Genomic DNA, 17,872 nt, shown 5'->3' on the forward strand with positions numbered 1-17,872 from the left:
AAGCACTGTTAGTGTTAAGTAATGTAGTAATATAAATAAAAATTAAGCCATTACCAAAAACAGGACAAATGTGCACTCTCTCTGGTAGGCAAATACCATTACAAATGGAATGGTAAAAACTCTTTTAATTTAGTAAAATGCCTATGCCTCCTGACAGCTAAAGGCTTCATGTTTACTGTAAGTTTGAAGGGATGCTTGTTCTCTACAGTAGGTAAGAGACAAAAGACACAGCTGTTGGTCACTTTTTCTAATAAGTTTTGTCACTTCTCTCTTTAGGAGAACAGTAGTGTGTCCTATCATTGATGTAATCAGTGATGACACCTTTGAATATATGGCAGGCTCTGATATGACCTATGGCGGATTCAACTGGAAGTTGAATTTCCGCTGGTATCCTGTTCCTCAGAGAGAAATGGACCGAAGGAAAGGTGATCGGACCCTTCCTGTCAGGTAAGGGGAATTGATTGTATTAGTTTAATTATCAAATACCTAAAATGGTTCGTTATTATTTTGTGGTCTCCTTTCCAGATTAGTTTTTACATACAGTAGAACCTCAGAGTTATGGACACTTCGGGAATGGAGGTTGTTCGTAACTCTGAACAAAACACAGCTCCAGCAGTTCACACTCCGGGCCAGATTCCAGAGGCAGCTAGGCAGCTTCCTTGTAGGACAGCTTCTTTCCCTGGCCCAGGCAAGCTTGTGTCCCCCTCCCGGCTGGGGTGGGGGGTGAAAACAGCATGTCCCCCTCCTGGCAGCAACAGTGAAAACAGCACCCACAGCCTACAGGAAAGCAGCGCAGACCGCAGTGCTGCATCTGCTCCGGCTGCCTTGGGCTGGCAGCAGTGGCTGATAGCTTTGCCTGTGAATCTCAGCATCTTCACTTCCTAGCTGTAAGTGGGTGCCCCGTGCGTGAGGGTGGGGGTGGGGACAGGCAGCCCAGATGTGCCCACCTTTAAGAAGCAATACAGGCACAATATAATATTTGCTGCCTTTTGGGGGGGGGGGGGGGGGTCTCTGCTGCTGCCTGATTGGTTACTTCCAGTTTCATATGGTGTCTGGTTGACCAGTCAGTCCATAACTCTGGTGTTCGTATCTTTCAGGTTCTACTGTACCAATAATTAGCGAGGTATGATTTATCAACAGTTTGGCATGTTTAGAGTAATAGTATAGTATGAAGGCTGTATTGTGATGAGATCTTCCTGCTAAATGTGTTTTTAGATTAAACTAATAGTGAAGGAAAAAACAGATTTCTTATAACTTTATTTTAAAATACACCTAATGATTTATCAATTTAATTACCGGAGAACTTAAATGAACACATGAGATTCCCACATTCTTCACGAATAATGTACACTTTTTTTTTTTATTGATGTTCGCCTTTTTCTTATCTATCTTGTATTCTAGGAGAGGAAATGTTTATGATTCAGTGATGTGACAGTTATACATTGATTTTATTTGTAATGAGATCTCTTTTTATTTAGATCAGGGGAGGGTGATTGATTTTAGTGGTTTAAATTAAACATGAATACACTCAGGTTGTCTGTAGCTCTCACCGTCTTGCCTGTATAATACTTACCCTTGTAGTATCTTCTTGTATTTTTACAATCAGTGGCTCCATTTTGAATTAAAATTGGTCAGATATTACTAACAATAGATATGTGGAGGTAGCTGTTATCTTCTGTTCCATTACAAAGATTCAGAAACTTAAGAGCTCCTTTCCAGGGCTCGATATTATTTTAGTAATCAAGTGTTGTGACCGATCTATTTAGCTGTTTTGCATGCAATTGCTTGCAAAGTTTATTGCACCTACACTTAACTGCAGGTGCACAATTGCCATTTGTAAAAAATTAGTTCAAACCATTTCTGAATAAATGAAATTGCTGATAGAAGACCTATATACATTAAATTGACAGTATTCTTTCATGCTTTTATTTATTTATATAAATAAGCATGAAAGAATACTGTCAATTTAATGTAGTCAAAGTACCCTACATACGCACGAGATAAGAACACTGATTTTGTCATTAAAAGGCTAAGTAAATAATTGAAGTTTAGGAGATTTTTCAAATTAGTTAGGAAATAGCTAGCACATTTTTGAGAAACTTTTTAGTAGCTGAAAAAGCGGTTGTAATGAAGCTCTATATGTATCCCTGATTACAGTGTTTGTTTCTGTGAACACTATAATATATTGAAAATAAGCATGGCCAACAGTACTTGGACTGTGATGCTTTCTTCTTGAGGAATGGTCTAAAAAAAACGTTTTTTCTTCAGGAAATTAATGCCTTTTGTAAGGTACCAGCCTTGGAGATGGAAGATTTCTATCTAGCCCATGGGCATTAGCATCCTACCATCTACTTCCTCTGTCCTGACCTATAGAGAGTAGCTTTAGGGAGGAAAGACCGATGTAAGCACTGGACCCATTAAGTTGTTCCTTCTGCTGAAACTCGCCAACATAGTGCTAATTCAGATATCAGGTAGACATTTATTGACTAGAAACTACCGGTAGATTAAAAATGCTGACTGAGTTCCACAGGCCACTACACCATTAGTTGACAACAACTTTCAATCGTAGCAGACTGAGAGAGACTGAGAGGTGCTTGAACAGTTGATGTGTACGTGAAAGGCTTTGTATCACACTATTAATCACATAGGCCATCTAGTCCGCCAGGAAATGGCTTAGTTACAGTACAATAAGATACAGGTATGAAATAAAAGTAAGGAAAACAAAAGATTTGGAGGAAAGAGGCAAAGGATAAAAAGTAAACTAAGTAAAAAAACCTAAAGATGCTTAAATGGTATGGAAAAGATTTGGTTTATACATTTCTCTACATGTGTAGTCAAAATGTCCAATATTCTGCCTTTAAAGTGCTTTTACATATTTGTCTTCTTTCAGGACACCCACAATGGCAGGAGGCCTTTTTTCAATAGACAGGGATTACTTTCAGGAAATTGGAACATATGATGCTGGAATGGATATTTGGGGAGGAGAAAACCTAGAAATTTCTTTCAGGGTAAGCAGCAATTCCTTTTGGTTCAGTGCTTTACTTCTTAATTTAGGACAGTTTAAGTTGTATAAATGGTAACCTGTTGCAGTCCTTGTACCTTTAATATCCAAGCACAGATAGCAACTTAATTTTTGTGTAATTTCTCGTTTGGACCATTGAAAGTGCTATATTGTCAGTAAAGGAAAATATCAATTATGCAGTCTACAGAGCCATGAGACAAAAATGTTTGGACATAGAATTTTCATTTAAAGAAAAATAAGCATTTCAAAAATAATCAACTAAGATTTGCCTGTTTAGAAGCTCTGTTAGAGTAGAGTCTTGGAGAGACATTATAAACTAAGCTGACATCAGTGATGTGTGGCTTAACCTTCCAATAAAAGCTAGTCTTTCCATTATAAATCCTCTTTCAGTCATTTACAACTTGATGGTTGCATCCTTTTATGGGTGTGGGATCTACCTAGTATTGTCCATATTTCTGAAATATGTTCCATGTTGGCTGACTACCAAATGATAACGTTTATCATTCCCTTCTTTGCTTTCAGCCACAGTGAATGGGGATTACTGCTAACATAGCTAAGTTAAACACATCAACAAGAATTTTAAGCGGCTATCTTTTGGGGCTCAGAATAAAATTGAAAAGGTCTTCCAGACTAAGTTCAGATAATCTTATTGAGAACAAAAATTTCTGGATCTTGTTACATTTTACAGAGAAATCTAGTAATAAAAACAGGGTGGATTGATTTAAATCAGCAAGCAAGAAACCTAATTTAAATAATCAATTTTAAACTTGTTTTGCATTTGTATATTTTTTTCTTTACAAAAGGTTAATTCGCATTGGTTGGCAATCATTAAAACATGTTGATTTTCAGCCAAATGTAACTTTTACTCTAAATTTGGTACTTCTCTTTGCTAAGTAGTATGTACTGTATCTCTTCACATTTATTTAATTATATCTTAATATTTATTCAAATTCTTAATTTTTACTTTTTTGTTAGGTTAGGAAAAGATGAATGACACATTTCTTATTTACTAGATTAATTTTTTACTTGTGATTTGTGTCAAGCTGCATTAGGACGGAAATTAAAAATCTACAAAACCCCGCATTTTAAAATTATTAGTTAAATAAAACTACCTTGATTATGCTGGATGCATAAGAAAAAAAGTTTCTCAAAACATGCTTTGCATTTAAAACTGATTTATAAAACAAAAGAAGTATTATTTGTCGCTAGGAAACTGAACTGATTTGTTTCTGGTCGTTATGTATTTCAGGATTTTAGAACTAGTGGATTTCATCCTCTCAACACCTTTTTTTTTTTTTTTTTTTTTCTCCATAGATTTGAAGTGGGAAAACAAGCTTTCCTGCTTTTTCAACTCCCAATCTGTTTCTCAACTTTGTATAAACTAATCATTGAACTGAACCAGTTGAATAAATTTAAAATGAAGAAAATATTGTCCCTGCATCTGGCGAAGGTTATTGCTGTCAAAAGCTGGTTTAGCACTTTAGTAAAATCTGGTTCCAGGTGCTAAACTAGTTCACCAGTTCAATGTGAACTTTCACCAGTTCAGTGTGGCTTGACTTTTTTAAAATCTTCAGCAGCAAATGTGTACTGCTTGAATATTTTATTTAATTTAAATTATTTTAGTAGATATTAGTGAGTTTAGGTCTTAGCATAGGTTGTCATAATTTCAGATTTAATTAGGTTTCATTTTTAAAAAGAAAAATGTATTTCATAAAACAAAAATCCAGTTTAAATTTTTTTTAAATCTGATTTTTTTAAAATTTATTTTTATCCACCATGAATAGGAACTTCTTTTAGACAAAGTAACACCTTTGCTGCTTCCATTTTTCTCTTTTTGCTTCACTCTGAGTGCTACCATTCATCTCTAGCAGCCCCTGACTGGCATCTCAGTGCTGTTGTGCCTGATATCACTAAGTCTGCCCCCAGCCGCCCCTTAAATTCTCTTCTAGTGAGCAGGACACTAACATTTTTACTTGACTTTTGAACAACAAAATTTTTTCCAGCTTGAAAAGACATTAGGTACAAAAACTCTTTAAAAATCACCTTAATTGTGGCCACTTTGAATTATGCAATGACTGTTCTATCACTTTCAGATTTGGCAGTGCGGGGGCACTTTGGAAATTGTAACCTGTTCACATGTTGGACATGTGTTCCGAAAAGCCACTCCTTATACTTTTCCAGGAGGCACAGGACAGATTATCAACAAAAATAACAGACGGCTTGCAGAAGTCTGGATGGATGAGTTTAAGAATTTCTTTTACATCATTTCCCCAGGTGAGCAGTCTTTGGTGTGAAATAATTCCATTCAAGATAGAAGATCTGTGTGTCTTTAAAAGGAAAAATAAAAATAAGTACTTCTAAATAAAAATGCTGGTAATTGTGGAGAAAAGGCCTTCCAGTAAAATAAAGATCACTTAAAACAATTTCTGTTAAAGGAATGGTCTTATTTAAAAAAAAAAAAAAAAAAAAAAAACGTTTTCTGTTATCCTAACCAAACAGATGCGGGTGTGCCCTGAAGTCCTTTTTACATGCATATGTGAAAGTTAAGAAGGAGCTTCAAGTGCACAAAAATAAAAGTGCAATGGAAAGACTTGTGGAAGCGGAGTGCTGGAAGTGTAGCCAGAAGTCCAAATACATCTTATAATATCCTGAAGTATGGCCCATGGCTGCTCTCTCCCTATAACTTCAGATTGAATAGGTTAGAGATGATCAGCTGAAATTCATTCCTGATTAATCAAATAAGCAATTTCCTTTCGTCTATCAAGAAAGGTAAAAAGCAGTCAAATTTATATTTTAGGTAAATGTATGGGAATATATATTTGTGGAAACTAGGCATCTCCTTCAAATTACTGTTGTGGCCCTCAGAATTATGAATGTTTTACATTCCTGTCTGTTAATTCCAAAGAAAACATTCCTTTTAACAGTCTTTCAGATGAATACTTTTAAAATAAATTAACCTTACAAAGTTACAGTATTTGTGAATTGACATTATGCATACAATGGATTTCTGGTGCTTTATTTGTAAAAGTAGTTTCCATTTTCTTCTTGGGGAAAACATGATCAGTTTGCCTGTAATCGAATACTTCTTTCTAGTAAAGTAGACTGGTATCTTTTTAGTCAATGACCTTCTTTTGTTAAACGAAGTTAATGCTGAGTTATCAGCCTACTTTGAATTTTTTTTTACATTTAAACTTTTTCTCGTGTTTCTTAATGTATTCCTTCCTCCCTCTTTTATCTTAATTCCCCTCAATTTTTCTGCTGTCTTTCTCTGTATGTAGCAGCTCTTCTGCTGATGCTTAAGATCTGGCCCACAAGAAATCAGCAACAAGGTTGAGGGTGAGGATTCCTGGGGAGAAGCAGACTTGGCTCCCAGAAGAGCACCAGTCGTCCATGAAATCCGCTTTAATTAGTTCCCCATTATCTGTTCCTCTCAACCCCACTCTCCAGTTCCTCAAGTATCAGAGGGGTAGCCGTGTTAGTCTGAATCTGTAAAAAGCAACAGAGGGTCCTGTGGCACCTTTAAGACTAACAGAAGTATTGGGAGCATAAGCTTTCATGGGTAAGAACCTCACTTCTTCAGATGCAAGTAATGAAAATGTCCAGAGGCTCGAAATTTTCATTACTTGCATCTGAAGAAGTGAGGTTCTTACCCACGAAAGCTTATGCTCCCAATACTTCTGTTAGTCTTAAAGGTGCCACAGGACCCTCTGTTGCTTTCTCCAGTTCCTGTTTTTCTGTGATTTCCTGTCTAGGGGCTAGTAGGAGGACAATAGAATTGAGTATTCAAGCTGTTCTCATAGTCATACAGTTAACTCTCAATTTGCAGTTTACTCACCTGGGAGTAAGTAGTTCATCTGTAATGGTAATGGGCAATTATTAGTTTTCACAGTATTTAAATTGAGGAGTTGACTTGAAGGCCCAACAGAGACTGGAGAACTAATAAAAAATGTGAGCATGGTGAGTACAGAAAGGGAAGCCAGTAGGAGCCTTTTCTAAGGTAAAGAAAATAGGAATGCCAGCTAGAGGAGACCTATTGGAGGTTGTGATAAGAGATTAGGATTAGGGAGGTAGTATTGTGGATGTCACAAGGAGTGAGGGAGGGATTAGTTGTTGGGATGAAGGGGTTTTGGAAAGCTTCAGGAATCCAAAATTTGCTTCCTTGTTTTAACCAATCTTCTGCAGCTTTCAGTCACAAAGGTCCATTTATTCATAAAATATCCCAAAATAGGACACATTCAATTTACCAGTATGTACACTGTGATTTCTGACCTCTGGGTGCATACAAGGATGCCAGTCTCTCAGGGTGAGAATCTCATCTGGACCAACACATTACCCATGGAAAAGATGGGCTATGTCAGAAATTACTAAATGCATTAATCTGCTAGTTTAAAAGACTGGTACTATGCATTACCTTCCATTACCAGTCGCTTACGTAAGCCAGCAGGGTAGAAAAAATAGCTCACTAAATGCAGAAGCTCTGCAGATTTTATTCTGGAGGAAACTTACCTAAATTCAAGGGATGTTTATCAAAAGGGCCCATAAACCAGAGAGTGGACTAGCTGAGCCACCAAACTGCAAACAACTAAGAATGGACTCTGAACAGAAAAAAATTTCAAATCATCTCAACGTCATTAGACACTCCTGCCTGGATCTGTTCACATCCGGCAAGGACAGGAAAGCCAGAAAATGCTTCACAAGAGAGCTCAACCCAAAGCTCCAGAATATTGCATTGCCCTACTACGTTGCTCACCCAGCAAACTACTGCACACTTTTTTTTCTTTCTTCCAGTTCTGGGAAAAGTAATCAAGAATAGTGAAAGCTAAGAAGGAACAGTAATTCTAATAGCTCCAAACATGCTAGAAGGATTTTGCTAGTCACTACTGAAGTCCTGATAGAACTAGTACAAAGGCTTTCACTCATATTTACAGACCAGATCTACTTTCTCATGGGTTTCTCAGTCACACAAATCCAAGCCACCTTAGTTTCAAAGTGAAAATCCTAGCCAAAGTTTGGATACTCAGCTGTGGTAATAAGAATGTTATTAGAATCAGTTGGCCCATCCACCAGCCTGTTCAAAATCTTGATGAGGTCCTTCTGTTGGTACAAATATAAAAAGATCAATCCCAGAAAACACAAGTCCCACTATCCTGGTCGTTTTTTATATGAATAATTTGACATGGCTTTTGAATTGTGTGCCATTTCTTCACTCTATCACTGTACATTCTTCTAAATCTGATATTTGTTTGGTATGCAGTTTCTTCAAAGCAGCTTATTTGGTCAAATTAACCATCAGAAGCATTTTTCAATCATGGCACTTATGCTGAGCTTTTTTATTCTTGACTTCTCATCCATTTGAAGCAAAAATCACCTTGTCTTTATACCTACTATCTATAAAAACCTGTTTCCTTGTGCCATTACCATAGTGAAGAGTATTTGAGAGACCTCTTTGCCGGTACAAGTCTTATACTGCATATTTCATGATGACAGAATAATCTGCACATTTGAATCTTTTATAACTCAGGCAAACACACTCTGCCATGTCTTGCAGGGCAATGTCTTCTCCTTCTGCCCAAATTTAAAGAACCAAAAGAAAATGTTACAGCACAATCTGTGTCTGCAGAGCAATGAAGATAAATCTTTAAATTTACTGATTCCATAAAAAAAAAAATCATGCCTTTCTACCAAAGATGCCTTTGAAACAGGATGTTCATGGCATCAATAGCTAGATAGATCAAACGTTAACAATGCATATATCACATCAGGTATACAAGTCTGAGAGGGAATCAAAGCCTCTAATGGCAACTTCTTGGGCTGAAAGATCACCATGTATCTCAAAAGAAATCAGTAGGCCTGCAGTATGGTCCTTTCAGCACTTTCATTGAGCATTACAAAGCTTGGTCTGTTCTTCTCCATAGATGCTTCATTTAGCAGAAGGTATTTCATTTGGTGGTTCCTGAGAGGGAAATCCTTTATCTGACTTTTGATTCCTGTCTTTACTGTCCCTCCACACTATTCTTTTTACGTCTTGCTTTATCTCATTAGTGATGGACTGGGGAGAGGTCAGGAGTCAGAACAGAAAATCTGTTACTTGACCCAATGCACTCTGAGTAAGAGGAAATTATTAGTTAATATCTGGGTATTTCTACAGCTTAGAAAGTACTCCTCTAGCCTTCCCTCAGAGCCCTGGTCACAAGTCTGGACTGCCTGATGATGGTACAGCATATTAGTAGAATAGGGGGAGAGGTTAGACCCAGAGAGGAAATCAAGTGACACATTTTCCATGGCCTCTGATCCTTTAGTTTTAGGAAAGCATTTTCTATTCTAAATAAGGATCAGTATAAAAAATATTATAGACACTAAAGTTACATGTGATTTCTGAAGCTTTTTGTATGCTCTTCTGCTACAATCAGTGGCCTGTTTCTTAGTGCAGTTCGGCATCCAGAAAAAGACAAGTAAAGTCACTGATGGTTTTTTAGTTTCTCATCTATTGCCTGTTTAATGCAGTTTCCAGTTTGCCGAATACAGTATTTCTGTTGAGTGTAGCAACTTGAAGAAGAGCTCTGTGTAAGGGCTAGTCTACACTTACCGGGTAGTTCGACGGCTGCGGATCGAAGTTCCGAGTTCGATTTATCGCGTCTGGTGTGGACGCGATAAATCGAACAAGGAAGTGATCCCCGTCGACTGCGGTACTCCAGCTAGACGAGAGGAGTACCGCGAAGTTGACGGGGGAGCCTGCCTGCCGCGTGTGGACCGCGTCTGAACCGCGGTAAGTTCGAAGTAAGGTATGTCGAATTCAGCTACGTTATTCACGTAGCTGAATTTGCGTACCTTACTTCGACTTGGGGGGTAAGTGTAGACCCAAGCCTAAGATTGAAAGCTTCTGTTTCACCAAGAGAAGTTAGTCCAAAAGAAAAGCCTCACCTGCCTCATAGCAATATGTGATAGTTGTTATGCAAATTCAATTGAAATGTTTGTTTTCATGTTAATTACACACAGTTTCTTAAGATTCACATTCACAGAGCAATGAGTAAGGACTTAAACACGATAGACCAAATTTCTCATGGTCTCACCTTTTCTAGAGAAGTTTAGTGGAGGGAGGAAGGAGTCCTGGAAGTTTACAGTGTTATTTATTGCATCTAACTGCTTATACTACATCCTGTGCTTTTGTCTAAAATTTGTTGTTTGAAAAACAATTTTTTTAGGAGAGAAAAATCTCCTTTATAAATAGAAATTATATTAGAGAGATTTAACCTAAAAAAAAGATAGTTTTATGTGTCAGGCCCTTTTTTTTGGAAGCAGTATTATTAAAATTTGAAATTGGTGTTTTGTTGACAAATTACTAATTAAACGTGCATTAAATTTTAAATTAGAAATTGCTGAAAGATAGCATAATACAAACCTAAACAGAGCTGAATTTCAAGTTAGACTTTTAAGACTAATACTTGTAAATCAACCTGGTCATTTGTTCCCCCAGTATTTTTTCCCCATAGAGCAAATTAAGCAAAAAAGGCTTACCTTAGTGTTTTTTACACTAGGATTGTTTGTTCTAATCAAACATTGTTTCCATATTAGGTGAAACCAAAAGTGAATTAATAATGGCTTGGTTACTCACTGCTATTGTCATTATTGAAGTGTTGCCAATTTCGGGGGGGCGACCTATATAGAAAAAGTAACAAAAAAAGCTAGAGATAAATTGCAAATAAATTTCAGCAAAATTGTTTGGTGATTCCTTGAACATTTTTATGTAAAATAGTCTAAATTTTTAAGCATGCCAAACCTCTACTTGCTCTTCACCAATTGAGAATTAAAAAACAGGCTCTGTTTAAAACAATCTGGGTCACAACATAAATGTAAGGCTCCTGCTTCATATGACATGATTCATAGATGGATTGAAAGGAATATGCAAAAGATTACAAAAGACAGTCTTCTGTATTATTTGTGGAGAATCATTGGCTTTGGAAATAAGTCTTTTCCTAGCTTGAGGTATTGTGCAAATTTCCTCTGTAAGAAGAAAGAAACAAAATGGAAACAACATTTAAAATGGGACAAAGGAGCATGGTGAAACATGATATAAGTGCAGCAATTTGTACCTATAAATGTTGTCTAACACAATTAAAATGTATCTTCGGTGATTCAACCTATTTTAGTTTGTTTTTCTATTACTATTCCGAGTAATGGTTAATTTTGAGTATGCAAATATATTGATAAATTGAAATGTATTTAAAAGGTCACTGCTTATCATTGTCCTCCTCAAACACCCAGAATGCATTTCCCCATTGAAAATCATCAACAAATAACGTGTCCCTGGTGTCACTAACAGAAATCTCTCTCCAAACTCATATGTGCACAGTCTTGAGGGAAAACGTATATACTGTACCATTTACCTTTTAGTTTACCTGGGTGTCTAATGGTTGCTCAATGACTTTGTCTCTCCTTTAGTCACATACAGACTATAGGCACTTTGGTTTGTTCACATTATGAGAATTTGAAGATTAACCTATAATTATGGATTATTTTGATGTATTGAGTATTTTTGCAGCTTTCCTATATATTTTTTTTATTATCTTTTGTCCCCCCACAGGTTTTAACATAATTGCCCTTATTTTTGTCTGCGTTGGGTTTTTGTCTTTTTCAGCTAAAAAAAAGCTAAACCAGGCGTTTACAATGCACAGCCTTTAGTTGAGTATGGTTGAGCCCACAGCTTGTTGGAACTTTGTGAACACTGGCATTCTATTCTGTATAGGTTTGTTTGTTTGTTTTTATACCACACTCCTCACAGAAGTATCTGAGCACATTGTACTAGTGCTTTAAGCAATGTGATTACATATTAGCCACGTGTTGTGTTCTCATCCTATCCCCAGAGGGAGAAGCATGTGGAGTAGTGGAGTGTCTTGTTTTGGTAGGTGGTTTTTTGGTTAAAGCTTTCTGTTGCAATGTGTTTATATTAGGGGAGGCAAGGTCAAAGAAATGTGCCTTGCACTTTGAGCAGAAAGAGATGAGGTTTGTGATAGTTCTTCTTTCCTGGGGGAGTTCATTCCACAGTCTCAGACTGCCTCTGAAAAAGGTTGTGTGTCCTGAATAGACGATCTTTACTCTTACTGTTGAGTTTCACTATTCCAGAGGAGCTCTGTCTTGGAGCTTTAAAAGGTCTTTTAGGTACTGAGCCTAGGTCATAGCATGCTTTGAGACCTTAAACTTGTTTCAGATTCTATGGGAAGCCACTGTAGAAAGTGAAGGACAGATATTATGTGGTCACAGTAGCCTGTGTTGCTGGGGAGATACAGCACAGAGTTTTGAACTAGTTGCAGTTTCCCAGTTGCTGAAGCATAACTTGTGGCTGTAGTGGTGTGAGCGCTCAGTTTCAGTGAAATGAATCCAACAGTACTCTTAGACTACAGACTGAATTGACCAGTTGTGGATATGAACATGCAGTCCAAGGAGACTGCAACATGGCTGCAAGCTCCTCAAAATATTTTCCTCTATCCCACCAGTATCACCTCTGTTTTGCTCAGACTCAGCCAGGTGTACTTCATCCATGAGCTGATTTCATCCAAGCACTGGGCTGTGTTGGTGGTAGTGGTGCGGTAGTTATATGGTGAAGGATAGGTAGAGCTGTGTGCCATCTGCATATTGCTGGCATTTGAGTCCATGTTGTCTAACCAGCTCACCTAGTGGTTGCATGTAGATGTTGGAAAAATACTGGAGTGAGAAAATTGATCCCTTTGGAACCCCACAAGTGAGGGGACTAATGGTGGAGGTTGCAATTTCCCATCACTATGCTTAAGGTTTATCCCTCCTAGAAGGACTCATACCATTTTAGCTCATTGCCCTGGACTCCTGCCACCTCTCTTAGGTGAGACAGCGATGTCTCATGGTCACTAATATCAAATGCTGCACAGAGGTCTAGGAAGGTGAGAATGGATATTTGTCCTCTATTCATTGACAGGAGGAGATCATCCACTGCCCCTAGAGCAATTTCAGTTCTGCAGGTGATTGCACATGTCCGTTCCACTTCAGGTGTGTGTGCACCCACTGCACCAGAGTCGGAGATTTTTCCCTTAGCAGTACCTGTCGGAGCTGCGCATGCATCTTCCACTGCTTCATACTGCTGCATGATGGCATAAAGCAGGGGTAGGCAACCTATGGCACACGTGCCAAAGGTGGCACGCGAGCTGATTTTCAGGGACACTCACACTGCTCACTCCTGGGGTTCTGCATTTTAATTTAATTTTAAATTAAGCTTCTTAAACATTTTAAAAACCTTATTTACTTTACATACAACAATAGTTTAGGTATATATTATAGACTTATAGAAAGAGACCTTCTAAAAACTTTAAAATGTATTACTGGCACGCGAAACCTTAAATTAGAGTGAATAAATGAAGACTCGGCACAGCACTTCTGAAAGGTTGCCAACCCCTGGCATAAAGGGAGGAGCCCTCAGTTGCTTCTTAGGGCTCATGATAAGTAGTTGGGGAACACTGACTTGCTTCTGTAAGATTCTCCCTTTTCAAGGAATTTATTTTTTTCTTGTAAACAGTTAATTAGTGGTATTCATTAGAATTAGTATAGGTTTTTCTTATCAGAGGTTGTCAACTCTGGCAGCTGGGCTGTTGAGACACCCAATATGGTGCCAGCTATTTTGGTGCAACAACAGCACCAGAAATACCTCTGTGCTGGACTCTTCAATGGCCTATGAGACAAGCCAGCTGGTTCTGGTGGAACCTCAAGCCCTGGCTACTTATTTACATCAGAGTCCTGATCAGCCCTTGGTACCGTGGCGCACTTGATCTTCTGAGCATCCAGTGCTTTCTTGACTGGTGCAGTCCAGGGTTGAACCCATCATGCTGTCCCTGCTGCTCATGTCTCCAGAACACCTCCGGACCTTGGCACACCACCACCATGATCAGGCAACTCTGGGTCTGAGGTAGAGTATTATGCCTCTTGCTCGTGGGGTAGACAATGACAATGTCCTTTGCCTTCATCAAGGGAATTTCATTAACAGTACCCACCAGATTTCTAGAGACAGGGACCATTGGAGTAGTTGTGGCTGGGGTCCTGTGCCATACCCATGACCTTACTGAAACCTGTGGGACATGCCTCCCACTTTCAGGTCCTCCCCAATTCCTCAGCCTTTCAGATCTCCTAGCACAGGGGTTCCCAAACTGTGTCATGTGTACCCCTGAGGGTATGCAAGATATCTAACACAAGAACATAAGTCCATTAATGGCTATTAGCCAGGATAGGTAAAGAATGGGGTCCCTAGCCTCTGTTTGTCAGAGGGTGGAGATGGATGGCAGGAGAGAGATTACTTGATCATTACCTGTTAGGTTCACTCCCTCTGGGGCACCAGGCATTGGCCACTGTCGGTAGATAGGATACTGGGCTGGATGGACCTTTGGTCTGACCCAGTATGGCTGTTCTTATGTTCTGTGAAATCATCATGGCAAATATCCTCTCTGCCTTCAAGAGCTAAGAGGACCGAGACACGGTACCATGTCCCTTCTCAAGGCTTATAATGTTTGTATACCCATCCTTCGCCAGGTTCCTTAGTTGTCTCAGCAGTGAATGAAAGAGCAGGTCAGAGTCAACCCTCTTCTACCTAAAAGGACAAAGACTCAAAGAAATTAGATCATTTTGGTAGGAAAAATTTATCCCACATTTGGTGTACAATTCATATCACTAATCAACAAACCTTATTGGCGGGATACAACTTCTCACTGTGGGCCAATATGCTAAAGTTCTCAGACAAGTTGGCAGAGGATGCCAGACAGGAATTCCGGGCAGTGTTAGATGAAGGCAGTCTGATGGCTCAGACCTCTCTCTGCAAACATCCTTAAATGGGGCAGATTTAGCATCCAGAGTCATGGCATCTGCAGTGTCTGTGTGCATATGTTTGACATCAGTTCGCTGGTCTCCCACAATAAAGTTCCAGCAGATGATCCAGGATCCTCCATTTCAGTGGTTCTACACTCTTGTACAAGATGGATGCGATGCTCCACAGTCTCAAAGATTCGAAGACCATGTTAAAATCGTTGGGAATTTATGCTCCTTTCTCTTAAACAAAGCAATTCTTCCCTCAGTCTCTGCCGAGATGCCTGTCTTTCCCACCAAGGCAACCTGACCACACTAGCAAATGAGGAAAAAGCCCCAGGAGAAGACCATCACCTCCTCAGTTTTCATCTTTGGGGGCGTTATTCAAGACAGACTGGAAATCTGTCTATTTGCCTGCCTTGTCAAGGACATACCAGTTTCTCCATCCCCTATTTTTTCCAATAGGTTATCCAACTTCCTCTGTCCTCTTCCAAGAAGTACAGTCTCTTCTCCATTTGGGAGCTATAGAAGAGGCTACCTCTCTTCAGTGAGAGTAGGGTTTCTGTTCACGCTACTTCCTGGTTCCAAAGGCAAAAGGAGGCTTCAGGCCCATTCCATGACCCATCCTCCTTCTCATTATCAGTGTCTGTCTGGTGGGCCTGGGATGATTCTGCCCTTTATACCAATGTGTCGAAATTACCTTGGTAACACAAGGGAGCAGAGGATGCAAATGTAATTCCCCGCTAAGGGAAAAATCTCCAACACTGGGGGTGCGCACACCTGAAGTGGAATGGACATGTGTAACATCTGAAAGAAAAGCAGTGACAGAACAGGTTAGTAACCATTTTTCCCCATGTTTTGACCTAGATCCTGATTGTGTAATATTTAGGATGTTGGCCTCCGTTAGATGAGAGTGTGTAGTCTGCCTTTGGTTAGCTTCTGTATGAGCTTACTCAGGAATTACAGGTTTTGAGACTGGGTGATAGTTGGCTATGCCTGAAATCTACAGAGTGGGTTTCTTCAGTGTTGATCAGACGGTTGCATGTTTAAAGGAAGAAGGGACATTTCTTTTTCTGAATCAGGTGGTGGGTATTTAAAACCACTTGGACAAATATCACAATTGTACACCATTGAATGTGATTTTTGAATTTTTTTTCTTCATGGTTATGACTTGAATTCTTATTGTCATTTAGTAATGTGACCGAGTTGTAATAGCATTTTTCCAAAGGTCAATATAACAGATTCTGTGCATGAATGAATTTAGAATACTCTAAAGTTACAAGAGACTCGTTCCTTTGTCTTGAGGCATAATGACAAGTAAATGCTTCATCCATCAGCTACTTTTTTCCAACCGAAAAGTGAGGAACTCCATACTTCAGCTATGTTTTATGTCATACTTGTTCATCAAGGAAGCCTTTCTTTTTATTTTTTCACCTTGATTTATGAAAAAATATTGAAGTTGCTTGGAAAAGGCTCTTTTTGGTTTCTTGCAAGTATTTTGGAGTTTTATGCTGGTGAGGTGTCATTCCATCCCAGCAAACTGAGAACAAGCCAGTACTGACAGTACACCAGGTTTTATTCCAAATTCTTTTTCTCCAAGGATGATGTTTTTTCACGCTATATCTTCACACCCATAATTTAGGAATTCACTACAAGGCAAGCTTACCACAAATATTTGTCCCCACATCTTTACTCCCATCTTGGTACAACCTTTCTGTACATTTTGGGTGAGCACAAACTCTTAGTAATCTTTTATAGGGGAGAAAATTATTGATCCATATTTCTTGTTCTCAGAACATATAGCTATACTTCTCCACCCCCTTTCAAGTTGGGGAATATTTTTTCATGTTTAAACGTTTGTGAATTTTTATTCAGCTACGATATAATGATCACTCACTGCTATAAGTAGGTAGCTATGCAGCTCTTTATGGAGAGTTAGTTTAATGACTCAGTATGCTAGCTTTGAAATATTCCAAATTCCATCACACAAGAACAAGAATGCCAGCGGTGATGGTTCTTCTATTATAATTATCTGTAAAGAACATGGATTACAAAAAACTATATTTTCTTACTTTTATATGAAAATACTGTCTCCATAAAACAAAATTGTCAGACTCCCAATCTGTAGGCCAGACCTGGTCCACTTGACGTATTTATATGGTCCATATGGCGTATTTAGTTTGTGTAGAGATCAAAGTTTTCATTTGTTTTTTAAAAAGTACATTTCTAGCTTGTATGCTGTTGAGGATAAGAGTGAAACTGTGAACAGTTTGAGTGTAAATTGTTGCAGTTTTTGAGAGTTGCAAACTCCCCTGTTCCCATTAATCTCATTGAGGTATTAACTTTAGTGCCTAATTATGATATTTTAAATGTCAGCATTAACTATTTAATTGCTGATCATTTTAGCAAATGGGATGGAAAGGACTGAGATTCAAGTGCACATGTGAGAAGGTTTCTGAAGGAAGGGAAGTATCTGAGAAAGAAAGAAAGAAAGAGATTCAAAGACCAGGAAATGGGGAAGGGGAGGGAAAGAGGGTAAGAAACAGGGTAGAAATAATGGCAGTCCTAAATATTAGCAGACTTCCCTATCTAATGATCATGAATGCAACAATAAGGTATTGAACAAATAATAACTAAAAGGTTAGTTATATAAAGTCCATATTCTACCTTAGTTGTTTGTGCAGACCTCCCATAGACACAAGTGAAAGTTATACTGTGGATGGAGAACATAGTATGTGGTCCCAAATTTCTAGCCTGCCAACAGAACTTCATTAAAAGTGGAATTCTGCCTTCAACATAGAAGGACCCAGATGTATATTATGTAAGAATTATCCTGCAGCTTATGGTGATAATGATTAAAGGTTTCATCTTTTTTTCTTCCCTGTTAGCTCAGTCAGTGATTTGTATGTACATTGTTCCATCAGACACCAATAAGGAATTGTCATATGTCATACCGATTCAGTGGCTTAGCCTTTCCTGTGTTTAGAAAAAAAGACACAAGCAGTAGTCTCCATTGTGTGACTTTTCCTCCAGGTG

General features: G+C 38.5%; 1 protein-coding gene across 1 annotated transcript in view; it reads left to right on the forward strand.

The window, feature by feature from the left end:
• Positions 1–17,872, forward strand: part of GALNT1 (polypeptide N-acetylgalactosaminyltransferase 1) — a 152,734-nt gene that overhangs the window by 101,496 nt on the left and 33,366 nt on the right. The window contains exons 6-8 of the mRNA XM_065400198.1: positions 277–447; positions 2,891–3,008; positions 5,116–5,296. Of these exons, the coding sequence (XP_065256270.1) occupies positions 277–447; positions 2,891–3,008; positions 5,116–5,296 (470 nt within the window). The remainder of the gene's footprint in view (positions 1–276; positions 448–2,890; positions 3,009–5,115; positions 5,297–17,872) is intronic.

This window comes from Emys orbicularis, chromosome 2, assembly GCF_028017835.1.
Source record: "Emys orbicularis isolate rEmyOrb1 chromosome 2, rEmyOrb1.hap1, whole genome shotgun sequence".
Taxonomy (NCBI): Eukaryota; Metazoa; Chordata; order Testudines; family Emydidae; genus Emys; species Emys orbicularis.